Below are 22,192 nucleotides of genomic sequence, written 5' to 3' on the forward strand. Positions count from 1 at the left end.
CGAAACTCGCCCTTCCCTTCTTCTGGAGTCTCGATGACGCAGAGGGCGACTCGACAGACCTGGCTTGTGCGGCCAACAAAAATACTGTCATATGGTTGATATCTGTAAATATGTAATGGAGAACGCGTGTCGCAGCTGCAGGCCCGGGGGGGCTGTTGGACAAGATGTCAGTAGATCCGGAGCATGCAAGGTTGAGGGGGCCAAGGAAAGAAAGCGCCAGGGCGAGAGCGATTGACTGCTGGGCCGAGAAGCGGGATGGCACAGGCGCGAGGATGAAATATAGCAAGAGGAACAAAAGACCTACAATATGACAGAAATGAAGGGGTATCAAAGGCGAAGAGCGCTGGACAGGCACAGGTGTTGGAGAAGGCGTTTTGGAGCTGTTGTTCTCAAACCGGCCAGAAGTGAGGGTGACGGGAATGTCGAGGTGTTCTGCCCCCGTCTCGCTAAGCGCCTTGCTAGCGTGACTTCTTTGTGCCTTTGGGTGCAGCAAGTGTTTTTTGCGGTTGGCAACGGTGGGTGGTGGTGCTGTCAGCGAGGGGACAGTGCAATACGCCTGCTACACGCACCCAACAGCACAATGACACAAGCCCTGGAAAGGGGGGGTGCCAGCTGGCTCTGACACGCCACACAACCTGGAAGAGCCACAGCACAGAGGCACAAGGGAGCGCACTGACCAGGCACAACCCTTGAAAACCTGTTGTCCACCCTGTCAACAGGGCGTCGATCCAGCTGGGACAGGCGTAAAAGACAGGAAATTGAGAGAGGAAGAGGAAGAGACTGAGATCAGAAATGGAAAGCACAGAAGAACGCGAGGATCCCAGGACAAAAACACCGAATGGATCCAAGCTCCCCTCAGAGCTCCGCTAAATCCACACAAATGCGTGATGCCACTCAAGTACTGTACCTAGTGTACAGCACTTTACTGACTGAATCCAGCTAGCACAACCGTGGACTCGAGCCTTTCGCTCATCTGGAATGGATGGCACGTGATGATCTGGTTGTTAGCAAGCAACTTGAATGAACGCCAAAAGTCTGCTGGGGACCAGAGTACTGTCACAGCTGGTCAACATCCCACATTTCTCCGCTCTTAGTTACTTGGTCCGTGCTCCCGGTGCCCTAGTCCTAATTTGATTGATGCCGAAGCTTCGAGGCAGCGGTCCCATTTCACGGTGACAGGTGATGCTGGTGGGCCGGCAGATCAAAAAGACCTTCGCAAGTCCGTCCATTCCATGCGAATTGAATTGCGCAAACGACACCGATACTCAACCTCCATCTCGACTTCTCCCAAAAGGAACTCTAGCATTTTCCAATCCGTTTAACCCACGATGCCCGTCCCTGTCAACACTGGCCAGGTCGGCCCGTCCAACGCTGACAAGCGTGAGTTGCTTGCCACTTTACCAGACAACGTTTGCCGTCTCTGCAACCGCTAACTGATTCCACGCAGTCAAGATGGGCGCCATGATGGGCGGAAGTATGCAGCTATCACGCCCCATGGACTAGCGTTGACGATTGCTAACCTTGCCACAGCTGTTGGTGTGATCATTGGCTTCATCTTCGGTGCGTGCCTGCCAATACCTCGGCTTCCAATGCACCTGGCTCGTCCGCTGACCTTGTACTTAGGCACCGTCAACATTTTCCGATACGGGGCTGGACCTAACGGCATCATGAGGACACTGGGTCAATACATGGCAGCTTCGGGAGCCACGTTCGGGTAAGCAGTCTTGGTGTAGCGTTCTCGATTCTTTGCTCACATGCAGCTTGCTAACCTCTCTTCCCCACTACAGCTTCTTTATGTCTATCGGCAGCGTGATCCGTTCCGATGCCTCCCCCATAGTCCAAGAGGCTTACGCCTACTCCCGACGCCGGCCCTTCATCATGGCCGCACACCAGGCCTACCGCCCCGAAAACATGCGACGCCGTGACGACTAAAGTCCCATCCATACAGGCCTTCAATAGAGAACAGGAACGAGGGAGAGGTTGCGTAGAGCAGGAGACGGCAATCCATCAATTGCCGGTGTACAAAAATCATGCCATGTATATAATGAAGGGATGTCTAGTGTTTTGGGCGTTCGCATCTAGCGCACGACACCATGTTGTCACAAGTATGGCGGCTTGGGGATTCAGGAAACGACATGGATGGGTAGCCTGTCGTTTCTTCATTGAGGATATGTGCTTTACAAGTAGAAAATGGAAGCAGCCACAATGAGGGCCGTGTATGCAAGCACCGTCAGCTACCGGCCGTGTCCCCAATTAAGAATTCTAGCACCTGTGGTATTGACGCCTCGCCCACCATGGCTTGTACATCAGTAAATACCTTCAGTTATTGTATTGCAACAATCAGATGGCCAGTGCTAGTCCTGCACGATGTAGCATCACATAGACTTGTAGGCAGCAGGGCGGTAGTGTTTTATTGTGTAGTCTTCAGCCTGTCAGGCCATGAGCTCTAGACCGTGGGTTGGAGGGCAGTCTAGGGCTCACCCTCGCTGCTCAGTCTGCCCTCGTCCTCCGAGTCCGGGTTCTCGGACCGATCGTCCCGGACCTCTCCCTCTTGCTCCTGTTCTTGGACCTTGTGTTTCTTTTCTTCCTGGTCCTTCTTTTCCTTCTCCTGGGGTTCCATATCCTTGCTGCCCTTCTTCCTTGATGCTCTCCTCGATGTCTTCGGCCTCCGGGTCTGCAATATCGAATAATTCAGTTAGCAGGCCTTTCGTATGTAAAGAAGAGGGCTTCAGGGTGCTGGCGCTGGTACCAAACATACCCGACCCCTAGGAACGTTGCTGTAACAGTCGAGCTAGTTCCCACTGCAACATGTAATACCAATTATACATGAGAGTTCCCGGAGCACTGCCCCGGAGGGCAGCAGACACCTCAGTAATCATCGCCTGTAAGGTGAAGCCACAGGCAAGTTTCTCCTGTACTACGCGTCTTGAGGATATCGCAAACGACATGCTCGAATCCCAGTCTGTTACTAGTTAATTTTGGTTTCAATGAGTTGGCAGAGGGTGAGCACAGGGCAGACTTGCCCCTCGAGAAGTCAAAAATCCTTTCCCAGGAGTTAGTAAAGAGTGATGAGTAAAGAGTGATGGCTAAGAGGTAGAGGATTGGGGAGATAACTTACGGCATCTTGCTTTCTGCACGTTGTCGAAGTGTTGCACAATCCGTTATGTTGACTGGCGTTCAAGAATCTTTGGAGTGTAAAAGAAATTTTTTTTTTTATTTCAGGTGCAAATGCGCCGTCATGTTGCTTGTTCTGAATGGTTCCATCATTAAATGGAGTTGTGATATTCACTTTGTGTGGTTACAATTCACCTTGCGCAGTAAATTTGCAGATTAAAATTCACCTTGCCTTCCTATTCGTCAGGAGATGTGGTTATTCTTATACAACACATATTTACTTCTGTTTTGTTGACAAAGTTTCGGCACCAAAGAACCAGCATGCAAACTTGTTCATCCACCTTCGCTTGTAAGCATGAGGTAGACTTCACCTAAATATCAAACTGAAAAGTAATTCAACAATCAAGTATCCTAACAAAGGCAATCAAGCTGCAAAAGAATCACTGGAAATCAACATAGTGTAGAGTCGCCTGTTCTTTGGATCATGTATGGTGCTATCAAATATTATTACTTGTTAACGCTATGTAAATGATGGGCGCTTCTTTCATCTATGCCCCGGCAACTTGCTGATCCCCAGGTGGCTGGAAACTCTTCATCAGATCAGCCATTCCTCGGGCGCCATTTTCCGAGAATATGAGTTTGCGATTGTCATCCGTCCCTCGAGCCTTCTCTTCAGAGCGAGCGAACATTGCCTCGTCAAACTCTCTGAGAATCGGGGCGACAACCTTACGGAAGGTGGCCGCATCTCCAGCCGATTTGAGATGGGCAGTGATGATAGCATTAGCCAAGTCAAGGGAGTCCCACATGGCCAGATTGACACCTTCTCCAGCAAACGGTGTCATAAGGTGGGCAGCATCGCCGACCAGAGTGATGTTTGGCTTGCTTTCCCAGCGGTGTCCGACTGCAAACATATACAGCGGTCTGACATCAGCAGGACCGGGATTTCGGGCTGCCTCCTCCTCGCAGGCCCTTGATAGATATTCCTTCATCTTGGAGCCCCAGGTGCTGAGGGGCCCATTGTCCTCCAAAAGGCTGTCCCGGATTTGAGTTGGGGTCTGCCCGACCCAATCTGACGTCTCCTGCTCAGAGGAGACAAAAACATACAAATTGGAGGAGTTCTGTGCTGCACGCTGCGCAGAGACTCCATGTCGGTCGCCCAGAACAAAAGCTGTCCCGTCGCCGAGGTATTGGGCAATGTCGGGGTGTTTGGTAGTGACATCAACGATGGTGAGAGAAAGGTATTGGATGCCTGCATATCGTGGTTTGACATTGGTGAGTAGATTGCGGACCTTCGACCAAGCTCCATCTGCACCAATGACGAGATCGTGGATTTGAGTTCCCTTGTCCGGGCCAAAGTCGAGTGTCACTTGCCCTTCCTGATTTTCGCTGCAACAGACAAGCTTCCAACCCCACTTGATGCTGTCAGGAGGAAGTGCAGACATCAGTAGACTGACCAGGGAATGCCTTGAGATTTCTGGACGGTACTCGGCCTCGCCATAGTCTTGGTGTAGGACATTGTCGTGTTTGTCGATGATGCGCATGCTGTCAGCGCAGTCTTTGGTCAGGGGCAAAAATTGATCCCAGAGGTCGCATTGGCGGATCGCAGCCAGACCGGACTCTTCATGCAGATCCAACATTCCCGAAGGCTTGGAAAGCTCCTCATCTGTAGGCTTTTGCCTGAATTCGTAGATGGTAAAAGGTACTCCTCTTTTGTGGAGGAGCACACCAAGCGTAAGGCCAGCGGGACCGCCGCCAACGATGGCGATGCGAGGTGAGGAAGTCGAGTGGGACATGGTTTAATTCAATTGAAAAAGGCGATGATTGATGGAGTAGATTACAGGAGGCTTTCACAGCTCAAAACCGATTCGAAAAAGCAGGCAGATGCTGAAGGAAGATTGTTACCGACGTGCGGGCTCTGGGTGAGGCGATGGATGTCATTTATAAGTATTTGAAGCCACTTGTCGGCATGTAACCAAACGCGAAGAGCTCTCCGGCCCCGTCAAACGCTCCATCACAATCTGGCCACATCGGCCTATTGAATTGGCCATATCGGCCTTTCTTACGTCTCTGACTCGGAGTGTCGGTATCGACAGAGGTCGGGGAGCACCAAGAGGCACGTGACTCGGGACGCTGCTCGCTTGGTCGGACCCGAACTTGGCATTTTGTAGGCATCGGGTCCTGATTGGCAAGCACAAAATGCTCCAGCACGCACTGCATTTGATGCAAAGCACAAAAATGTACATGGGCGAACAATGCATTTTATGCACCCGAGCTTAGCATAGCATAAATATTATGAAGTCTGCATCTGATGTCCATTACCCCTTACCATATCTGTGTGTCCTCCAGCATATGTATATTCATGTTCTGAACACAGCACACAAGGACAGTGCGGTGAATGATATGATGCAAGAATCTTGGCAGACAATCATTCATTCTGTAAATGCGCGAATCCATCTCCTCAATTTGCTCTGACATCTAGCCAAATTTGCGACCTCCTGGGAACGGCAGCCGGCTGTGCTCTGTTGATCTGTTGATGGATGTGGGCTCAGAAGTATCGCGACAAAGTGGGAGAGCTGACACAAAAGGTTCTTTCTTGTTTGCCCAGGGGGTCACTTGCAGCTTGCTGTGTGGCCAATTCATCTGTTTGCCTTGATGTGACTGGGAGCACCAGAAGCCCTGTTGCACTCTGCGATACACACTGAGTATTCAAGGACAAGCAAACTCTGAAAAGGCTCTGGAGTAACTAGGGAAAGATCGCAATGCTTCATATCATCTTTCTTGCAATCCTTGAGACTCCCCCAAAGATCTGCAGGCAATATTGCATGCTCAGATGGCCATACCTGGCGAGGTGGATAGCAATGCGACCAGCACGGGCAGAGTCTGGCCTCAAACAGGAGGAGAATATCTCAAGAATTCGTCCCTATGAGGCTACATGCACTTTATCAGTGAGTAGCTGGCTACCTGGGCTACTTCTGAAGAGGACGCTGAAGCATTGCAGGCAGACGCTGGCCTCATCCGCTAGTTGGGCATCAGGGGGAGAGCCTCCCCTGAGCCCCCCTAAACACCATCCGAATCTCTGATGGCCAGGTGCCAAGCATCTAGAGCCTGGAGTGCTCTTCAGGCCTGCACAGACGGGCGCCTTGCTCTGACAGATCGTGACAACAGTGGAAGGCACCATCTCTGCAATCAGTCCCCCGAACAGCTCCAGCTTCCTCACTTTGTTAGAGCCACCAAAACAAATCGCCCTGTTTACTTCCCTCCATCTTCTTCCCACCCCCTCACCTCCTCGCCCATTCTCCTTCACCTCTCATCATCATTGCGTCCTACATCGCCACACTTCCTACCAAGGACCTAAACCAGACTTCAATCTACCAGTCACTCCTTTCGAACACACTCCTTTCGAACACACTCCTTTCGAACACACTCCTTTAAGAGTTTGTCTACTCAAAGCAAACAATCTACTTCGACATCCTTTTCCTGCCCTCCGCGAAGAGAGCACTTCGGCACTTCGCGCTGCACGTCTGGGGACTCTCAATCCCTTCCTCACTCCTGGCGCGTCACGTTCCTTTCACTTCCATACCTACCAAAGCGCGTGGACTCTTCTCCCACCGTAAGTCTCGCACCCTCCTGAGTTCCTACAGTCTTCTTCCTCAAGCCTACAGTCCTCTTCCTCAAAAGTCCAAAAGAGAGATCTGAATAACCAAAGTCAACACCGTCTTCTAGCCAACCAAAAACCCCCTACGACCCAGAAGTCAATACCCTAGCAAACAGCTTCCAGTCAACCTGATTTACCATGGCCCCTCAGTACCTCGTCAAAGGTCTCCTGACCGCCTTCGTCATGCTGATGGTCTCAACTACTGCCATGGGACCGCCAACCCTTTCCCTCCGCGATCTGCTCCGGAACTTCACACCATCTGGGGCTTGCAACGTCTGGGCCCTACATTGCTTCTCTGCTGCTGGCACTGACATGGAAGAAGACAGTGTTGACAAGGTCGACCCCGAGTTTGCTCCTGATGGAACAGATGAGGGCGACCTGGCTGCTGCCCAGGGTAAGGACGTCATGGTGCCCGAGTGGCTTGTTGGACTCTGGCTCGAGATCAAGCTTGAGGCTGATGACATGTAAGTCCTCTCCCCTTTGCTCGCTCTCTTGCAAATCAGCAAGAACTTGAGCCAGAGGGTCCTTGTCGGCAGCAGTTTCTTTTCTCCAAACTCTCCAACAAGGGGTTCTCAGGCTCTTCAGGCCGTCTTATCGTTGGTTTCTCTGTCTTTTTGCAACTCGAAAAGCTATGGCAATGCCTTCCTCAACCCGATCCGCTGGCTGATCCCTACAATCAAAACCCTCCAGGTGTCACTTTGGAAATACCGATACTTGTTCCGACCCGCTGTGGTACCACCGTGCCCGTGGTCTGGCCTGGGCGGTCCCGACCAAGTATTAGGCAATTCTGACCTTCTCCAGATGTGTGTCGAGGTGTACATGGACTCGTGAGGGAGCTGGAATCCGGAAAGGGAAAGGGGTTTGGCAACAGGGTTGGCAGCAGTGGCAGATGCGAAGCAGGGCTTCAGTCGTTTCACTTCGAAATTATTTCTTTTGTTGGCTTTCCGAGCTCATTGGAATCACACGAGGCTCTGGTAGCTGCGATTGGCACAGGATGCTGGACCAAGCTTCATCTAGGCACAGGGTGCCCCGGGCAAGCTCTGCATGCGTTGCAGAAAGGGCAAGGACATCAGACATTACAAACCATTTCGCGCGCAGATAAAATGCTTCCAAATGCTACCATCAATACCACTTGGTTGACCAGATTGGCTCTCCTTTCGCGTGGGCACTTGGCCGAGCTTGAGGCAGTTATATTACACTTGACTCAGCAAGCAGATACTTCCAGAACGCCGAGCCCCTTGCCCAGTCCCGCCAGAGATCAAAGCCATGGAGAAACATAAACACACAATGTCCATCACTGATTACAGCAACATCACCAAAGACCCGATAGCGGCGTGTCGCGCGAGCTCTGTCCGACCAGGAGAGTGTACTGACCACCCATCACTACCACCCAGTTCTGTTGGTACACGTCCCAATAGCTCAAATCACGCCTGGTCAGGTTAAACTCGACCGTCCTCTTCTCCCCGGGCTTCAGGAGCACCTTTTCGAAGCCCCGCAGAACCTTGACGGGGAAGTCGGTCTCCCTAGCTCCCTGCGGGTAGGCCACATACAGCTGCGGCACTACCTTGCCAGCCCGCTTCCCCGTATTCTTCACGTCCACGGTGACGCGGACGTACGTCTCCCAGAGGTCTGGGTTGCCGCCTTGGTCGCCTCCTGCGCCCGAGGGCGGCTGCACGACGTCGTAGCCCTCCGGCAAGGGATACGGCACCGAGGCGTCGATGCCCTCCACACTGTCGAGATACGGGTAGACGTACTTCTCAATCTTGCGGACCTCGGGTGGGAAGAGCGCTTCTTGCGGGTCGGGGATCGCATTGTCGTACTCGGGGGGCGCAGCGCCGGGGTTCGGTCGGGGAGAGGGCATGGCGGATTTCGTCTTGAGACCCTCGATCACGAGGTTGGAGATCTCAAAGGTTGTGTAGGAAAGGCCGTGGCCAAAGGGGAATCGCGGCTCGATGTTGTACTTGTCGAAGTGGCGGTAGTCGATGTAGAGCCCTTCGCTGAAGTCCTGCTGCGGAATGACGCCGTTGGGAAGGTACATGATCTTGGCGCCTGGACCGTAGTCGTCGAGAGACTTGCCGATGGTGTATGGTAGCTTGCCGCTGGGGCTCGTGTCGCCAAAGATGAGCTCGGCCAGGGCGTTACCGCTCTCCTGGCCGGGGAGATTCGCTTGCAGGACGGCCTTGACAGTGGGCAGATTGACCCAGCGGTCCATCACCACGGGGCCGACCGAGTGAATCACGACGATGGTCTGTCCCTTGCCACCACCGCAGCCCTCTGCAACCTTCTTGATGAGCTCGTCGCCTCCTTTCTGCAGGAACAGGTCGTTTCGATCGCCGCCGACGCTTCCCCAAGCCAAGAAGCCCTCGCCAGAGTCAGCATTCCCGAAGACCATGCAAACGTCCTTGTCGCCAAGAATGTTGGGATCCTTGCCGAAGCCGGGAGTGTTGGTCAGGTATTCACTGAGCTCGACTTTGCTGCTGTCAAAGCCCTCGCGCAGCGCGTCGACCGGCGGGATGAGGTAGGGGTACTCAACGGCGCCGGATCCCCAGCCCATGCCCAGCGTTCCTTGGTTGCAACCCCGATCTTTGCAGTAGTTCGCGCCTCGGCCCGGCCCAGCATCCTCTCCAAAGATTCCAACCTTGAGTTTCGTGCCGTCGCGCTTTCGACGTTGGCCGTTGATTCCCATCGAGCCGTCGCGATCGATGGGAAGGCAGTCGTCATTCTTGAGGAGCACAGTCCCTTCTGCAGCGACCTGACGGGCAATCTTGTCGTGGTCTGCCCGGGCGGGCACAAATTTATTGATCTCCATCTTGTCCTGCGGCGATGGGCTGCCGGGGAACTGGACGCCCACCTTCTCATGAGACCAGGACGAAAAGTTGGGCCCCTTGTTGTCGAACTTGGACTTGTCGTCCTGGCCAAGTTGATACCAGGCGGCGACGATGCGTGTGACCATGTCGTTGAGGCGATCCATGGGAATGGAGCCGTTCAGGACAGCCCTGCTAAGCTCTGGTCCCCATAGCGAATGGCCATCCTGCCATTTCAGGCCATCACCCGGCATCGTCATGTCCAGCCCGGCCAGCGCGCTGGCAACACCGCTTCGCTGGGCGAGCCAGTCGCTCATGACGAAGCCCTGGAAACCCATTTCGTCCTTAAGAATGCCATTCAGGAGCTTCGAGTTGTCGCAGGCATAGCTGTTGTTGACCATATTGTAACTGCACATGACGCTCGCCACGCCGGCCTTGATGGCATCAGCGAATGGCCAGGCGTAGATCTCGTGGAGCGTCCGGTCGTCGATGTTGGTGCTGATTGCGTGCGGAAGGCCCCATTCCCAGGGCTGGCGAAAGTGTTCTTGTTCGTTGGCTACGAAGTGTTTGATTGTCGCCATGATGCCCTCGCTCTGTATGCCGCGGATCGTTTGGCCGCCGGCGATGCCCTGGAGGTATGGGTCCGGCCCGAATCCCTCCCAGTTACGCCCACCAGCTGGCATGCGCCCGAGGGGGCCGATGGCGGGCCCCAAGATGACGTGGATGCCTTTGGCACGAGCTTCTTGCGCGTGGGCCTTCCCGCGAGCGAACATAAGCTCCTTGTTCCACGTAGCGCCGACCGTGATGCCGGCGGGGAACGCCGTTGCGTTGTCGGCTCCTCTGATGCCCAAGGGACCATCCTGAAGATGCAGCTGAGGGAACCCAACTCGCAGAGCAGAGCCAGTGGCGCCCACTGCCAGGCCCATCATCCAGCCTGTGCCCGTTGTGACGTTGACTTTCTCTGGCAGTGTCATCTTGCTCACCAGCTCAGCAGCGGCCTTGTAACTGTCCGCCCAGCTTTTGGCGGTGCCACCTTTGGGACTCGGGTACCACGGCGGGGACTGCCCGTAGGGAGGCTCCTCGTTGTACTTCTTGTAGACAAAACCGCCGCTTGCCAGTATGAGGAAAAGAAGCACGCCGAGGACTACGAGCAGGGCGATGCAGCATTTGGACCGCGGGCGGCGCAGGGAGAAGAATCGCCATCTTTGTCGCAGGCGCTGCTCATTTATGAATGTAGGCTCCGAAGGACTCGAGTTGGAGCGTGACTGGGAGTATAAGGGATCGGAGGTCAAGAACTCGGTGGCATCGATATCGGACTCGCTGTCGGAAGTTTCGGGCTCGTAGGAAGGACGGGACTTGTCACGAGGCCGGAGCAGACCCTCTGCCGAGGAGTCCATAACTGCTCAGTATTCTTGGGAAGTCTGGGCATAAACCTCGTTAACTAACATTTAGCAGACTCTTCAGAAAGGGGATCCTTACCGTGAAGAGAGCACACACGTCCTTGTGTCGAGTCGTGCGTGTGTGCGTGTAGCGTGATTCAGACAAAGCTCTGGCAGAGCTCTGAATAGTCCAGCGTGTGCTCAATTGACAATGGAAACTGCCGGAACTGCACGCAAACTAGGAATCCTGACCTTCATGGAAGCAACCAGAGGTCCCTTTGAAGGCTAATGTCGAGCAGGACAAACACCCTGTCCATGAAGGTTGGAATCTTGACTGAAGAACCTTGGAAAGCTGGAGCGCGTGAGCTTGAATTGGTGGGGGTAGCATCCAGTGCGGAGGCGCTTGGCACGCAGCACTGGTTGGAGGTCTCTCCACTGTTACAGCCCACTGGGACAAGCTCGGACCTCGTCGAGCTCGTGTTAGCGAGGTCACAGGCAAGTCCTCGCCTGCAATGCCGGGAGCTTAGGTAGTGGATAGCTCTGGCTGGGCCGCTGTCACCCTGGCCCACTGATCGTCAGCCATTTATCGCTTCGGATGAACTGTCCGAGTTCATTCCGTTTTCTGATCTTTGAGACGCCAGGAGGGATTCATTCTCGGACGCAGGAGTGCGCTAGAAACCACAGACGAGCCCTTTCAGCGATGCTATTCGCATAGCTATCTGTCTGGTCAGGTCGAAGAAGCATTGTGATATTTGAGCTGCCTACTGTCCCTATTTCTCCTCCTTCTTCCCATCCACAAAGACATCCACCTTCTCATTGTAGAAGCAAAGAAGTCCCTGGACTGCAGCGGACTCGGGGAGCGGATATTCATAATACCAAACTGCATCCTCGATCTCCTTGTCGCCCACTTTCAGGGAATAGTACTTTGCTTGGCCTTTGTAGGGACAAAAAGACCCCGAGGAGCTCTCCTTGAGCATGCTCCAGTCAAGGACCGCCGTCTGAGGCAAGTAATAACGGGTCCGGAGCATAGTCTCGAACAGAAACACATTGCTGGTGCTCCGAGCCACGACCTGACCGTCGACCTCGATACGGATCTCACGAGTGGAGTGAAGGCATTCGATCCTCTTGTAGGGATCCTTCGGGTGCGGACCCAACAGCTTCTCGTCCTCCACAAACCAGGCATCTGCGCAGAGTGAATCAGTACAGACAACAAGAAACTAATTGCCAGTCGTGCCAGCACCTACCGAGGTAGCCTGCAGTGATCTTGACCAGGCCATCAAGTCTACCCCCTTCAAAACAAACAAGCCTCGTCTTTCTCTGGTCAACGGCTAGAGATCCTATCCAGTAGCCTTCGCCGCTCGGTCCATCCTTGGAGAGTTTGCCAGGCCCCCCCTCGATGGATTTAAGGGGGATGTAAAATACCGGATCTGTGAACCAGCCGGTCAGTGGGTACGCCGGGCCAGCCCGAATCAGCGCAGGACTCACAGTATGGATGCTCCCAAACGTATTCGGCCTCTTGGGTGTCAAAAATGAATCGACTGCCGAGGACACCCCGAACACGCCTCTTGGCCGGCTCATGTTTGACTGGGCCCTCTTTGGCCAGTTTGATAGCCAACTCCTGAAATCTGGACGGGTTTGTCAGCGCCACACCCGACCTGCTCTGGCTATGAGAGGGAGATGCGTACGGTAAAGAACTTGGGGCGGGCATGTTGATGATCAACGGCGAATTCCTGATTTGCTTTTGGGAGCTGATGAGTTGATGAGTTGGGGTTGATACACTTGGGGCTCGACTCACATACTTGTTAGGATGTGGAGTTTCATGCGGGGAGAGGAGCAGGTGCCGGCTTATGAAGCACGCATGCGGAGTGCGGAACCTCGACAAGATGATGACGCGACTGACATAATTAATAAGCACCCATTCACCTCACTTCACTTTACACTATGCTCAGCAGACAATATTGGCTACTTGTGATCAGTAGCCTCTTTACATCACAATAATGACTATCTGGGGCTTATTTGATCTCTGTGAACATGGACGCATTCTCAGGCATGTCTCCAACATCTGCTCCCAGATGAAACGAACGTGCCGTCAACCTGGCAGTTTATGCCGGGCGGATTCCATCTCCGGGCCTCTCTCGAACCCTCTCCCATTTGTCCCGGCCCCTTCACTGAAGTGTTCCCTCGCATCTGACATTGGCCTTGACGTGCCTGACACAAGGCTATCGATCCTCCGTATCTCTGCATTCGACAGCAGGTCTGCCGGGACGGTGGCTTCCCCGGTATCGTCCTGCTGAGGGTTGACGCTTTCGTACTCGAGAGACTTGACCAATAGATAGAAGCCAGAAGCCACCAACGCACCCATGATGGGGCCGAGCCAGTAGATCCAGTGATAGGTATCAAATTGGCCAGTTACCACGGCCGGCCCGAATGACCGAGCCGGGTTAAGGCTACCGCCAGTATAATATACGCCCCTATTCCAAAGAGTCAATCATCGCTTGAAATAATGTCAGAGCAGAAAGAGAATGCATCCTTACATCAGCTCCGCGATGAATAGAGACAGTCCAATCCCAACAGGTGCAATGAATGTCGCACGATGCTTCTCGTTGGCCAGCATGAAGATGGTGAACACGAGCTGGGCAGTCAGGAACATTTCGAGGAACAACCCCTGGACCACAGAAGTCCCGCCCCCGAGCCCGGTCGAGACCGCCAACGGCCCAGGCAAGATTCCCGACACGACGGCCGCCGCCGCAATTCCTCCAATGAGCTGGCTGATAATGACCAGTGCTCCGCGTATGTATTCAAGGCCGCCGACCGCCATCAACCCGAGCGTCACCGCGGGATTGAATAGCCCGCCGCTGATCCGGAAAAAGACCCATGCGTTCACAGCGAGCGACATGCCGAAGCAAAGTGAAATATAGAGCAGTTTAGCTGGATTGGCAGCGAGCGAGGGTGGCTGTTCCTCGGCCGGCGCCGTGTTGACGGCATTCGTGCCCCCAAAGGCAAACAGGAGGAACATGAAGGTCCCGACGAACTCGCTGATCATGGCGACAGCATGATTCTTCAACGTGAATGGCAGGATGTTAAGCCAGCCCAGGCGTCGGGAGCCGGTAGTGGCCGTGTCGTCTCCGGAGAGAAGGTTGCGCCCGCCGGACCAGGCTGAAAACATCCCCGGTTTGCGAGGTGCCATGTTTGTGGTGCTGCCACCGTCCAGATGGCAAGCGGTAATCAAGGGTGACAACTCTTGGTAATCTTCTCCGACCTGGCAGTCAATATTACCGTCTATGAGTGCTGGGGCACAGCCTTCGATGGTGGGAAATCTCTCTCCGTGATAGTTAAAGAGATAGCTAAGAATCCGGACAACACGCGGTTTCCATCTGCTCCAATATGTACGAGGGTGCAAATCGAACAAAACAGTGACCTGCTGCGTGCGTCATCGCCTAGCAACACTAGACACGCCTTACTCGCATAGACAAAAGTCAAAGAAAGGACGATCGTGTTGGTGTGGAATTGCATCAAAACCCCCACATTCTTTGACACCTATGACGGGCCACGCAAAGCATGCCAAGAGGTGACTGCCTTTGCCTTGCCATTTGTTAGAATCCATTTAGTTTGCAGTCGAAAGAGTCCCGTCAATTGACTGATCGATTTCTTCGAGAGCAGATCCATATCATGCTCAGCATCACACCGTGTAGAAAAATGGGTGTTGCCAAGCGTGCTGTGGGGAGAACCAAAGGTGAGCTGAGCGGCATTGTGGTGCCGCTGACGTAGATTCCCTCGTTGGCTGTCCATTTAGGGCATGTTGACGAAAGATTTCATGCCAGGCCATCCCAAAACATCACATTCTGCTAAATGCTAGCCCGGCGCCAGCGTGGGGCAGATCTCAAATAGGAACTCGGCGATCGAGATAGCAGCATCCCCTTACCACGTAGTCAGTAAATCCACGAGTCGTACGATGCCGAACCACGTTGTCAAAGCGGTCGATGCCGATGCCATGCTCACAGAGCAATGCTCTGGGTCCCATCTCGGCGCTACGGGAGTTTGTGCCATCCCCACAGAGTCACTGCCTCGACATGACGGGATGAACTCCGAGCCACAGCTCCGACTCCGAACGCGCTACGATGACGGTTTCAGGATCGTAACTCGTCTTTTTCTCGTCTGCGGCGCAGAAAAAGGGCCCCGGCAGCCAGTAGCCCAAGGCATTTCACACCACCCGCGCTAGACACAGCAGAGTGTTCCTTGTCCTGAGTGTTGCGGTCGCGGCGACCTATGGACTTTCAGAGAAGCGCTCCAGCACCAAGCCAAGATCATGGTTCTGGCCCCAATGATGGTTTGCCGCGATCCAAGGTTGACGAGGAGGTACTGGAGCCACCATAGATACTGACGGCAGAGAGAGCAGAAGTAGGTCCTTTATGGACTGAAGAGCCAGCACGTTATGCATAACAATCAAAAGTCGGTTATAGATACATGCTACCGCTACTCTACTACATTATCGCCAGCGGCCGTGATGATGTGGATCAAAAGGCAGGCAGTGTTGCATTGTCTATCCGTCCACTCACTACACAAGAGGGAATTCCGCACAATATACTTCTCTCGCCATTTCCGAGTCGGATGGATGGGCATGGGGCAGGAAGTCTGGCGATGCTGGCTGGCGTTCTACACCCTGTGGAGGAATTAATTACCTGTTACATTGCGTGAATGGTCTTTTGCTCAGCAAACGCCACGGGCCGCATTTTACTGCCAAGGTTGACTCTGCGCCACTTCTGTTATGTTGAAGGAATGGATTCCACAAGGGGCGTTTTGTTCGGGGTTAACAAGTTCAATCGGGGCATGCATGTATTTCCGGATTTCCCTGACACTATTCTGACCAATTCGAGTCCGGAAACGCAATCCTTTAGCATAACCATTGCATGGGTCTGAGAAAGCGACAGGGGTGTGTGAAAAGATATTTTGGGGACACACAGCAATGAATATTTTCCAGAAGCTTTAATATCCACCAAGACCCCATCTCGCTTCGTTCTCCTTTCAAGAGAGCACAGTTGGCTGATTACGACCGCAAGCGCATCATGGAGGTCCTGGGCGTCGCGGCCAACATCGCGGCCATCATACAGATCGCTGACAGGGTCATCGAGCTCTGCAGGTACTATATCGGCAGCGCTACAGACGCGCCGTCGGACCTGCGGGTGATGCTCCTTGAGACATCATCTATGAGAGCGGTATTGGATAATCTGAGATTCTTGCAGGATAGTGGCCACTGCCCCGAAATTATCAAGGATTTGGAGAAGTCGGGAGGTCCGGTTCAAGGATGTCAGACCGTGATCGCCGAGTTCGAGCGTCTGCTGCCACGGAGGGCTGATCCCACAAATGGGAGTACAAAGCGCAGATTTGAGGACATGATGAAGATTCTAGCATGGCCTCTCAAAGAGTCGAAAGCTCGAAAGCTACTGAGGGAGTTATCAAGCTACAAGGCAACAATTGAATTCGCCCTGACGACGGACATTACGTAAAGTACTGTATGCACAATTGAGCAAGAACTGTTTCTGATTTGATTGAATAGGCAAGGTGTCAAGGAGATCAAGCATACAACCCAAGCAATACAGGACACATTGACAGGTTGGACCTCTGGCGAAACCAATTGCAATCACAGCTACACTAACAATGGCCGACAGATGTTCAGCAACAGCAGGTGTACGAATGGCTTCGGGATACCGATCCTTCTGACCTGCATGACATAGCTTGTAGCCAGTACGAGTATGGTACAGGTGACTGGATCCTGCAACACGAAAATTGGACTGAGTGGAGAGCTGGAAAGTCACGATGTCTCTGGATCCACGGCATACCGGGCGCTGGCAAAACCGTCCTCCTATCACACCTGTACCGAGTCTTGTCACAAGACAAGGACTCGCTCGAGCCAGGGTGCATGTTCACTTATTACTACTGCTACTACAATAGGAGCCAGGATGAGGCCGTTCCACTACTAAAATGGATCATCTCCGAGATCTGCTACGCAAGCCCCTCCATACCGTCCAAGGTCTTGGATATGTGCAAGCGGGGTCGGCGTGCGTCAGTCTCCCAGCTTCTCAATATCCTAGAGATGGCAATCATGGGTGTACAGCGGGCATATGTCTTTGTGGACGCCCTCGATGAAAGCAAGCCTCGAGATGGTATTCTTCGCGTCCTGCGGGATCTCGTAACGGATGCTCGGTTCAGCAAGATACATATCCTGGCGACTAGTCGCGAGTATGTGGAGATTGAAGAAACGATGGCTCCCATCTCGCGCAAGATATCGATGAAAAGCTGGCTGCTGGACGAGGCCCTCGAAGTATATATTCGCTCGCAGCTTTCGAAGCACCGTATTCTCAAGCTCTGGTCCAAGGATCTTCAGGAGGAGGTCTACAAGGCCCTGGCAGACAATGCAAATGGAATGTTTGTGTCCTCTCACTCCACCTTTTACTCTCTCAGTCGACTCACCAAGGAGCATTAGGTTTCGGTGGGTAGTCTGTCAACTGGATGTGCTCAGCCGCCTGAGATACGACCGAAATGTCATAGTCAACGCGCTCGCCTCCTTGCCGGTAACTCTCGATGAAACGTACGAGCGCCTGTTCTTGGAAATACCCGCAGACGCTCGCCTCACTGTCCATTTCACACTTCAGTGGATCTATCTTTGGAACAAGCGGAATCCTCATGCTCATACTCAATTCCCGCGTGACGCGCTCAACTCCATCATACACCACAGTGTGTTGCGTCACGGCGATGGTGTTGCTCACCTCGACTACAACGATCGGGCGATACTGGAGTTCTGTGGTTGTCTAGTGACGCAAAACAGCTCTGGTCATGATACCCTGTCCCTCGCCCACTATACTGTGTGGGAATTTCTCGTCTCTCCCCGCATCAAGGTCGGAACCGCAGCTTCATTCTACGTCGACGAGATCCAAGCCGACAGAATTGCGGTCCGTACCGCGTTGGAGGTGTGTGCCGACGAAGAGATTGTTCCTAAGACTAACCAGGAAATGGACGCCCTCATTCACACGGCTTGGAACCACGATTACAGTTGCATACTGAGCGTCTGTGCATTCTTCTTCGTAGATGTTATCGAGGATGGATGGCGGAGACCCCGGGAGATCTTCGACATTTTGGAGGAATCTGAATCACTGGTGGCCAAGCTCTTGGACGCCTCAAAGCCTCTATTCAAGAGATTCGAATTATACTTCCGCTGTCGCGGTCTCGTGGCTCGCCAGAAATTTACGGATTTAGGCCTCCAGCCCTGCTTGTGGCACCACCGACGCATTTCGCCGTATCCGGGCGACAGAGTGCAAACTCTCATCAATTGCATGGGCTTTTTGGTGATGATGGGTGATAAATATGTTGGGACGAAGAACTTCTTCAACGAGATGCCGCAAAACACAGACGTCTTTGAAGTCCAGATCGCGGTGGAAATTCCCTTCCGGCGCCCGATCATGCCCGGCTTCGAATCCATACAATTGCGCGGAAGTGTGCTCAATATCGTGTCCTTTTGGCTGTCGAGCCTTCCCTGCTGGGAGACTTGGTTCGATGCCCTGTCCAAGACGTTCGACCTGACCAAGCAACTCCAGATGGTTGTCGGTCATCACGGATACAGTGATTGCCGCATCTGTGCCAAGGACAAAGAGTGCGGCTTTCTGGAGCAGATCCTAAGCCTGCGAGAGCCACGTCTCTGGCCGAGGAGCTCCGTTACGCTCTTACAGATTGCCGTGGGCAACCGGGACCCGATCGCCGTCAAGCATCTACTGAGAGCCGGAGCGGATCCCAACGAGACCGGCGATTGTTCAGAGCCTCTCCTAGAGAAGGGCGCTTTCTTCGCGACATTCGATCACTTGCACGGCCTGAGCCCGTTGTATATCCTGCGCAAGGTTGACATAGTATACACAATTACTCATCTGCCCGAGCATCGGTTTTCGAGGGACAGCGCGCATAGAAAGGGATTGGGCCCCGAGATCGAGGCATACTTGTTGCATGCAGGCGCAACTGAGTTCAAGAGGCACTGCTCCGCCTCTTGTCTTGCATGTGATGGGAAATCAGTTCAGAAAGAAGTACAAGAACATTCCTAATACAAAGAAAACCTGACACTCGCTTCGATGTGAGACCCAAACAGGACAATGTTACACACCAAACCTCCATAAAAATCATCAAAATTAACTTTAGATGAGAACCCTTACACTCGAGTCCTCCAAACTTCTCGTCCCGGATGGGTCACACCCAAGCCGCACCTTAGCCCTACCTCGTGGGCCAGAGTGCATAACTGATAGCTGATGCCGTCGAGGCTGAAGGCAAGGAGCTACGCAGAGCATATAAGCTTCAAGAACATCTTCCTCTAGACGTTCTACACAGCTAAAAGAGCCTTCCCAACGTTCTTCAATGAAGCAGGCCATCATCCTTGACCTCCTGAACATATGTCCAATAACGGTCGACGCTCGCCTTGCGGAAATGACGGCCCCATTTGATGAAAACGAAGACTAAGCACAATTGAGCCAGGGCCGCAAATCCTGCCACAAGGAAGGCATTTTGGTAGCCCATATTTGTTACCCAGGGTGTGACACTATCCCCATATTAGCTTTTTGTTCGGAAGACTGGGTCGGGAGGAGGTTTACCCGTAGCTAATGGCAAAGCTCATTGTATTCCTGATGATGATGACAGTCACAATCGCGTCGGCACCAAGGTCTCTGTAAGAGTCAATGCAGTAACTGATCGGCAGTTGGCAGCCGACAGTGACGGCGGCACCAAACACTCCCATGGCAAATAACATGCCAAACCAGTGAATTTGATGAGCTGCGCCAACACCCCAAAGAATCATACCACCGGGAATACCGGCCATCAGGGCGACATACAGCCAAAGGCGATATTCGGGTTCCATGATACCGTTACTCCGCCGGGTTTTCCAGAGGACAAACTTGTCCCCCAACGGACCGGAATAGTACGTCCTAAAGCACTCGTTAGTTATATGTTACTTTAGCTAGGAACAAATCATGTCCTACCCTAAACCCACTCCGATGAGGCAAGCCACGTAGGAAACACCGACCATGCTAGCAGAGAAGTGATAGGGCGCTCCGGAGAGAATAAGTGACGCAGTAGCGTTCAGAATGTTAAAGTAACACACGACTGCGCCGTACATGAAGCCGGAGAACACGACGACGGGGAGGGAGAAGTAGACAAAAGTCCTTTTCACCATGTTCATCAGCGGGACTTTATTGCGCAGATCTTCTTTTCGCAAGATCTGGAGCTTCTCAGGGTATGTCTTCTTGGATGGCGCCAGGATGGTCCCATGCTCGATGTCGGTTGCTACATTGACAGACTTCTCTTCGTCTGCTGAATGCGGCGTGGCCTTGTCAGGTTGAGGCTGTATCGGGCCCTCGTCGGTCGTGGGTGCAGTGATGGCACGGCTGAAGTTTGTCTCCTCCATGAGGAAGAATATGATAACGAATGCTATGCCGTTGAATATTGCGCACCAGTGCTGCCGGACTGTTAGAAAACGGAGGTGCAACAGGAATGGGTGTATTTACCAGCACCCACTGCCATCCTTGACCATCATTAATGAAACCAGATATGACTGGTGCCACGAAGTTCGACCCAACCAGGAAGAGAGCGTAGAGGCCGACGTATGTGCCTCTTTCATGAGCGAAGTACTACCAAGGACTTGGGGTCAGGTTTCCGGTATCGCGAATTTTATTTCCGTGGTACTCACAACATCCGCGATGGATATCTCACATAGAGATTCGATGGGTGCACCAAACATGCCCTGGAGGACTTTATTCGCGATCCATTGGCCGTTACTCTTTGTATTAGGAGCCCAAAGCATCATCCCCTGTGGTCCGATTAGTGGATGGCTGTTGAGATATCATTCAGGTCAAAGCAATACTTACCACAGTGCCCAACAATGACAGGAGATATACAGGACGCTTGCCGAGCTTCTGAGCAAGTGGTTGCCAGATCAGACAGCCCCAACCAAAAGCCAGAAACATATAGCCAGTTCCGGAGTTCAGGTCCGCAATGGTCAGATTCGTAGCAGCTGATATTGGGACAAGCACGGAGTAGATGGCAGACGACGCAATGCCGACGGAGAGGCAGTACCTGCAATAAGTCTATACTTAGCATTCTAAGTTGCGATAGGTTAAGATATCAGGTTATCTTACACGCAGATGCAGCTGAGAAGCAGAGTCTTCCTTCGATGACTCCAGTTCAAAGGATCATCAGGATCATCCGAAGGGGAGGGAACGAGCACGATATCTCGGCGATTGCCATCGGCGTGTCGAGAGTGCATGGTGCCATCAAGGTCAACCAAGTGAACAGTGCCTGGTATGAAGTCCGGCGATGGCACCGCCATTGCGACTGGGGGAGACATCGCTATCCTCGTGCTACTGAAAAGTATTGCGACGTAAATTCGGTTAATCAATAGGAGTTGTCTGATGAGTATCGCCTTGAGGCCTTGGAGAACGTGAGGAATTGTTTCGAAGGGTTTATCAAGGACTTGTTTCACAATATATATACACGGCGGCTTTGCCAGGACAGCGCGAGGCTAGAGAGGCTAGATAGGCGCGACAACGAGGCCGCGCGCAAAAGAAGATGAATACTTCAAAGCGATATCATCGGACGGGATGGTGTTGAATGTGTGGACAACCCAACCCCCCCACCACAGATCTCGAATATCTCGCCTTCGCCACATCTCATGCCAATGGCTTCATGATAAAGCCCCCCAAGCGGAGGCTCGGAAGGGCAGCCAATGACAAGGGATTGCGAAATTTAGCTTGGTTCGGGGTTGGTCGCAACTAGCGCCAAACACCCAAAACTCTATCACGCGTGCGTCCAATCTAGGATGTTACCGAAGATCTTGTCCAATGGTTGGGAAAAGCGAAATTTGGTAAGGAGTGAAAGTCACGTTCGTGCCATCTCTTGAACGGGGTCCATCTATTCCGATGTTCATATTTGATCAGAATACATCAATATTTGCTCCTCGGTCAAGTCGTTCAAGTGTCCAATCCAGGACGTTACCGAAGATCTTGTCCAATGGTCGGGAATAGCGAAGTTAGATAAGGAGGGGGAAACCATCCGTGTCGTCTCTTGAACGACGTCCGTATATTCTAATGTGCATCTTTGGAGAATTTACGTTTGCATATCAGAATGCATCAACATTTGTGCTTCGGCCCAGCGGTGACAAGCCTCTAAATGGAATAGTCAAGTTCGAGTACCCGCCTATGCATGGTGTTGGAGCA

The 22,192-nt window shown here is 52.9% G+C and overlaps 8 protein-coding genes across 8 annotated transcripts; 3 read left to right on the forward strand and 5 right to left on the reverse strand.

Annotated features, from left to right (window-relative positions):
* Positions 1-1,328: 1,328 nt before the first annotated feature.
* Positions 1,329-1,932, forward strand: E0L32_007977 (uncharacterized protein; the record flags this gene model as incomplete). The annotated part of the gene is made up of 5 exons (XM_031142779.1): positions 1,329-1,380; positions 1,448-1,474; positions 1,531-1,560; positions 1,624-1,714; positions 1,761-1,932. 5 exons carry the CDS (start codon positions 1,329-1,331, stop codon positions 1,930-1,932), a joined length of 372 nt encoding a protein of 123 aa, XP_030992827.1.
* A 538-nt stretch (positions 1,933-2,470) lies between these two features.
* Positions 2,471-3,123, reverse strand: E0L32_007978 (uncharacterized protein; the record flags this gene model as incomplete). Its single annotated transcript, XM_031142780.1, has 3 exons — positions 2,471-2,674; positions 2,759-2,777; positions 3,119-3,123. 3 exons carry the CDS (start codon positions 3,121-3,123, stop codon positions 2,471-2,473), a joined length of 228 nt encoding a protein of 75 aa, XP_030992828.1.
* Positions 3,124-3,662: 539 nt separating this feature from the next.
* Positions 3,663-4,907, reverse strand: E0L32_007979 (uncharacterized protein; the record flags this gene model as incomplete). Its single annotated transcript, XM_031142781.1, has 1 exon — positions 3,663-4,907. One exon carries the CDS (start codon positions 4,905-4,907, stop codon positions 3,663-3,665), a length of 1,245 nt encoding a protein of 414 aa, XP_030992829.1.
* A 2,000-nt stretch (positions 4,908-6,907) lies between these two features.
* On the forward strand, positions 6,908-7,600 carry E0L32_007980 (uncharacterized protein; the record flags this gene model as incomplete). The annotated part of the gene is made up of 2 exons (XM_031142782.1): positions 6,908-7,233; positions 7,273-7,600. 2 exons carry the CDS (start codon positions 6,908-6,910, stop codon positions 7,598-7,600), a joined length of 654 nt encoding a protein of 217 aa, XP_030992830.1.
* Positions 7,601-8,081: 481 nt separating this feature from the next.
* E0L32_007981 (uncharacterized protein) lies at positions 8,082-10,970 on the reverse strand (the record flags this gene model as incomplete). Its single annotated transcript, XM_031142783.1, has 1 exon — positions 8,082-10,970. The coding sequence occupies one exon, from the start codon at positions 10,968-10,970 to the stop codon at positions 8,082-8,084; it is 2,889 nt and encodes a 962-aa protein (XP_030992831.1).
* A 752-nt stretch (positions 10,971-11,722) lies between these two features.
* Positions 11,723-14,139, reverse strand: E0L32_007982 (uncharacterized protein; the record flags this gene model as incomplete). The annotated part of the gene is made up of 5 exons (XM_031142784.1): positions 11,723-12,135; positions 12,197-12,379; positions 12,438-12,577; positions 13,145-13,423; positions 13,487-14,139. 5 exons carry the CDS (start codon positions 14,137-14,139, stop codon positions 11,723-11,725), a joined length of 1,668 nt encoding a protein of 555 aa, XP_030992832.1.
* Positions 14,140-15,859: 1,720 nt separating this feature from the next.
* Positions 15,860-19,036, forward strand: E0L32_007983 (uncharacterized protein; the record flags this gene model as incomplete). Its single annotated transcript, XM_031142788.1, has 5 exons — positions 15,860-15,882; positions 15,931-16,452; positions 16,507-16,562; positions 16,619-17,375; positions 17,470-19,036. 5 exons carry the CDS (start codon positions 15,860-15,862, stop codon positions 19,034-19,036), a joined length of 2,925 nt encoding a protein of 974 aa, XP_030992833.1.
* A 304-nt stretch (positions 19,037-19,340) lies between these two features.
* Positions 19,341-21,306, reverse strand: E0L32_007984 (uncharacterized protein; the record flags this gene model as incomplete). The annotated part of the gene is made up of 7 exons (XM_031142789.1): positions 19,341-19,524; positions 19,577-19,906; positions 19,961-20,436; positions 20,486-20,608; positions 20,668-20,787; positions 20,846-21,053; positions 21,116-21,306. 7 exons carry the CDS (start codon positions 21,304-21,306, stop codon positions 19,341-19,343), a joined length of 1,632 nt encoding a protein of 543 aa, XP_030992834.1.
* Between the last annotated feature and the right edge of the window lie 886 nt (positions 21,307-22,192).

The sequence above is a fragment of the Thyridium curvatum genome (genome assembly GCF_004353045.1).
Source record: "Thyridium curvatum strain D216 chromosome Unknown NODE_50_length_306471_cov_79.392670, whole genome shotgun sequence".
NCBI lineage: Eukaryota > Fungi > Ascomycota > Sordariomycetes > Thyridiales > Thyridiaceae > Thyridium > Thyridium curvatum.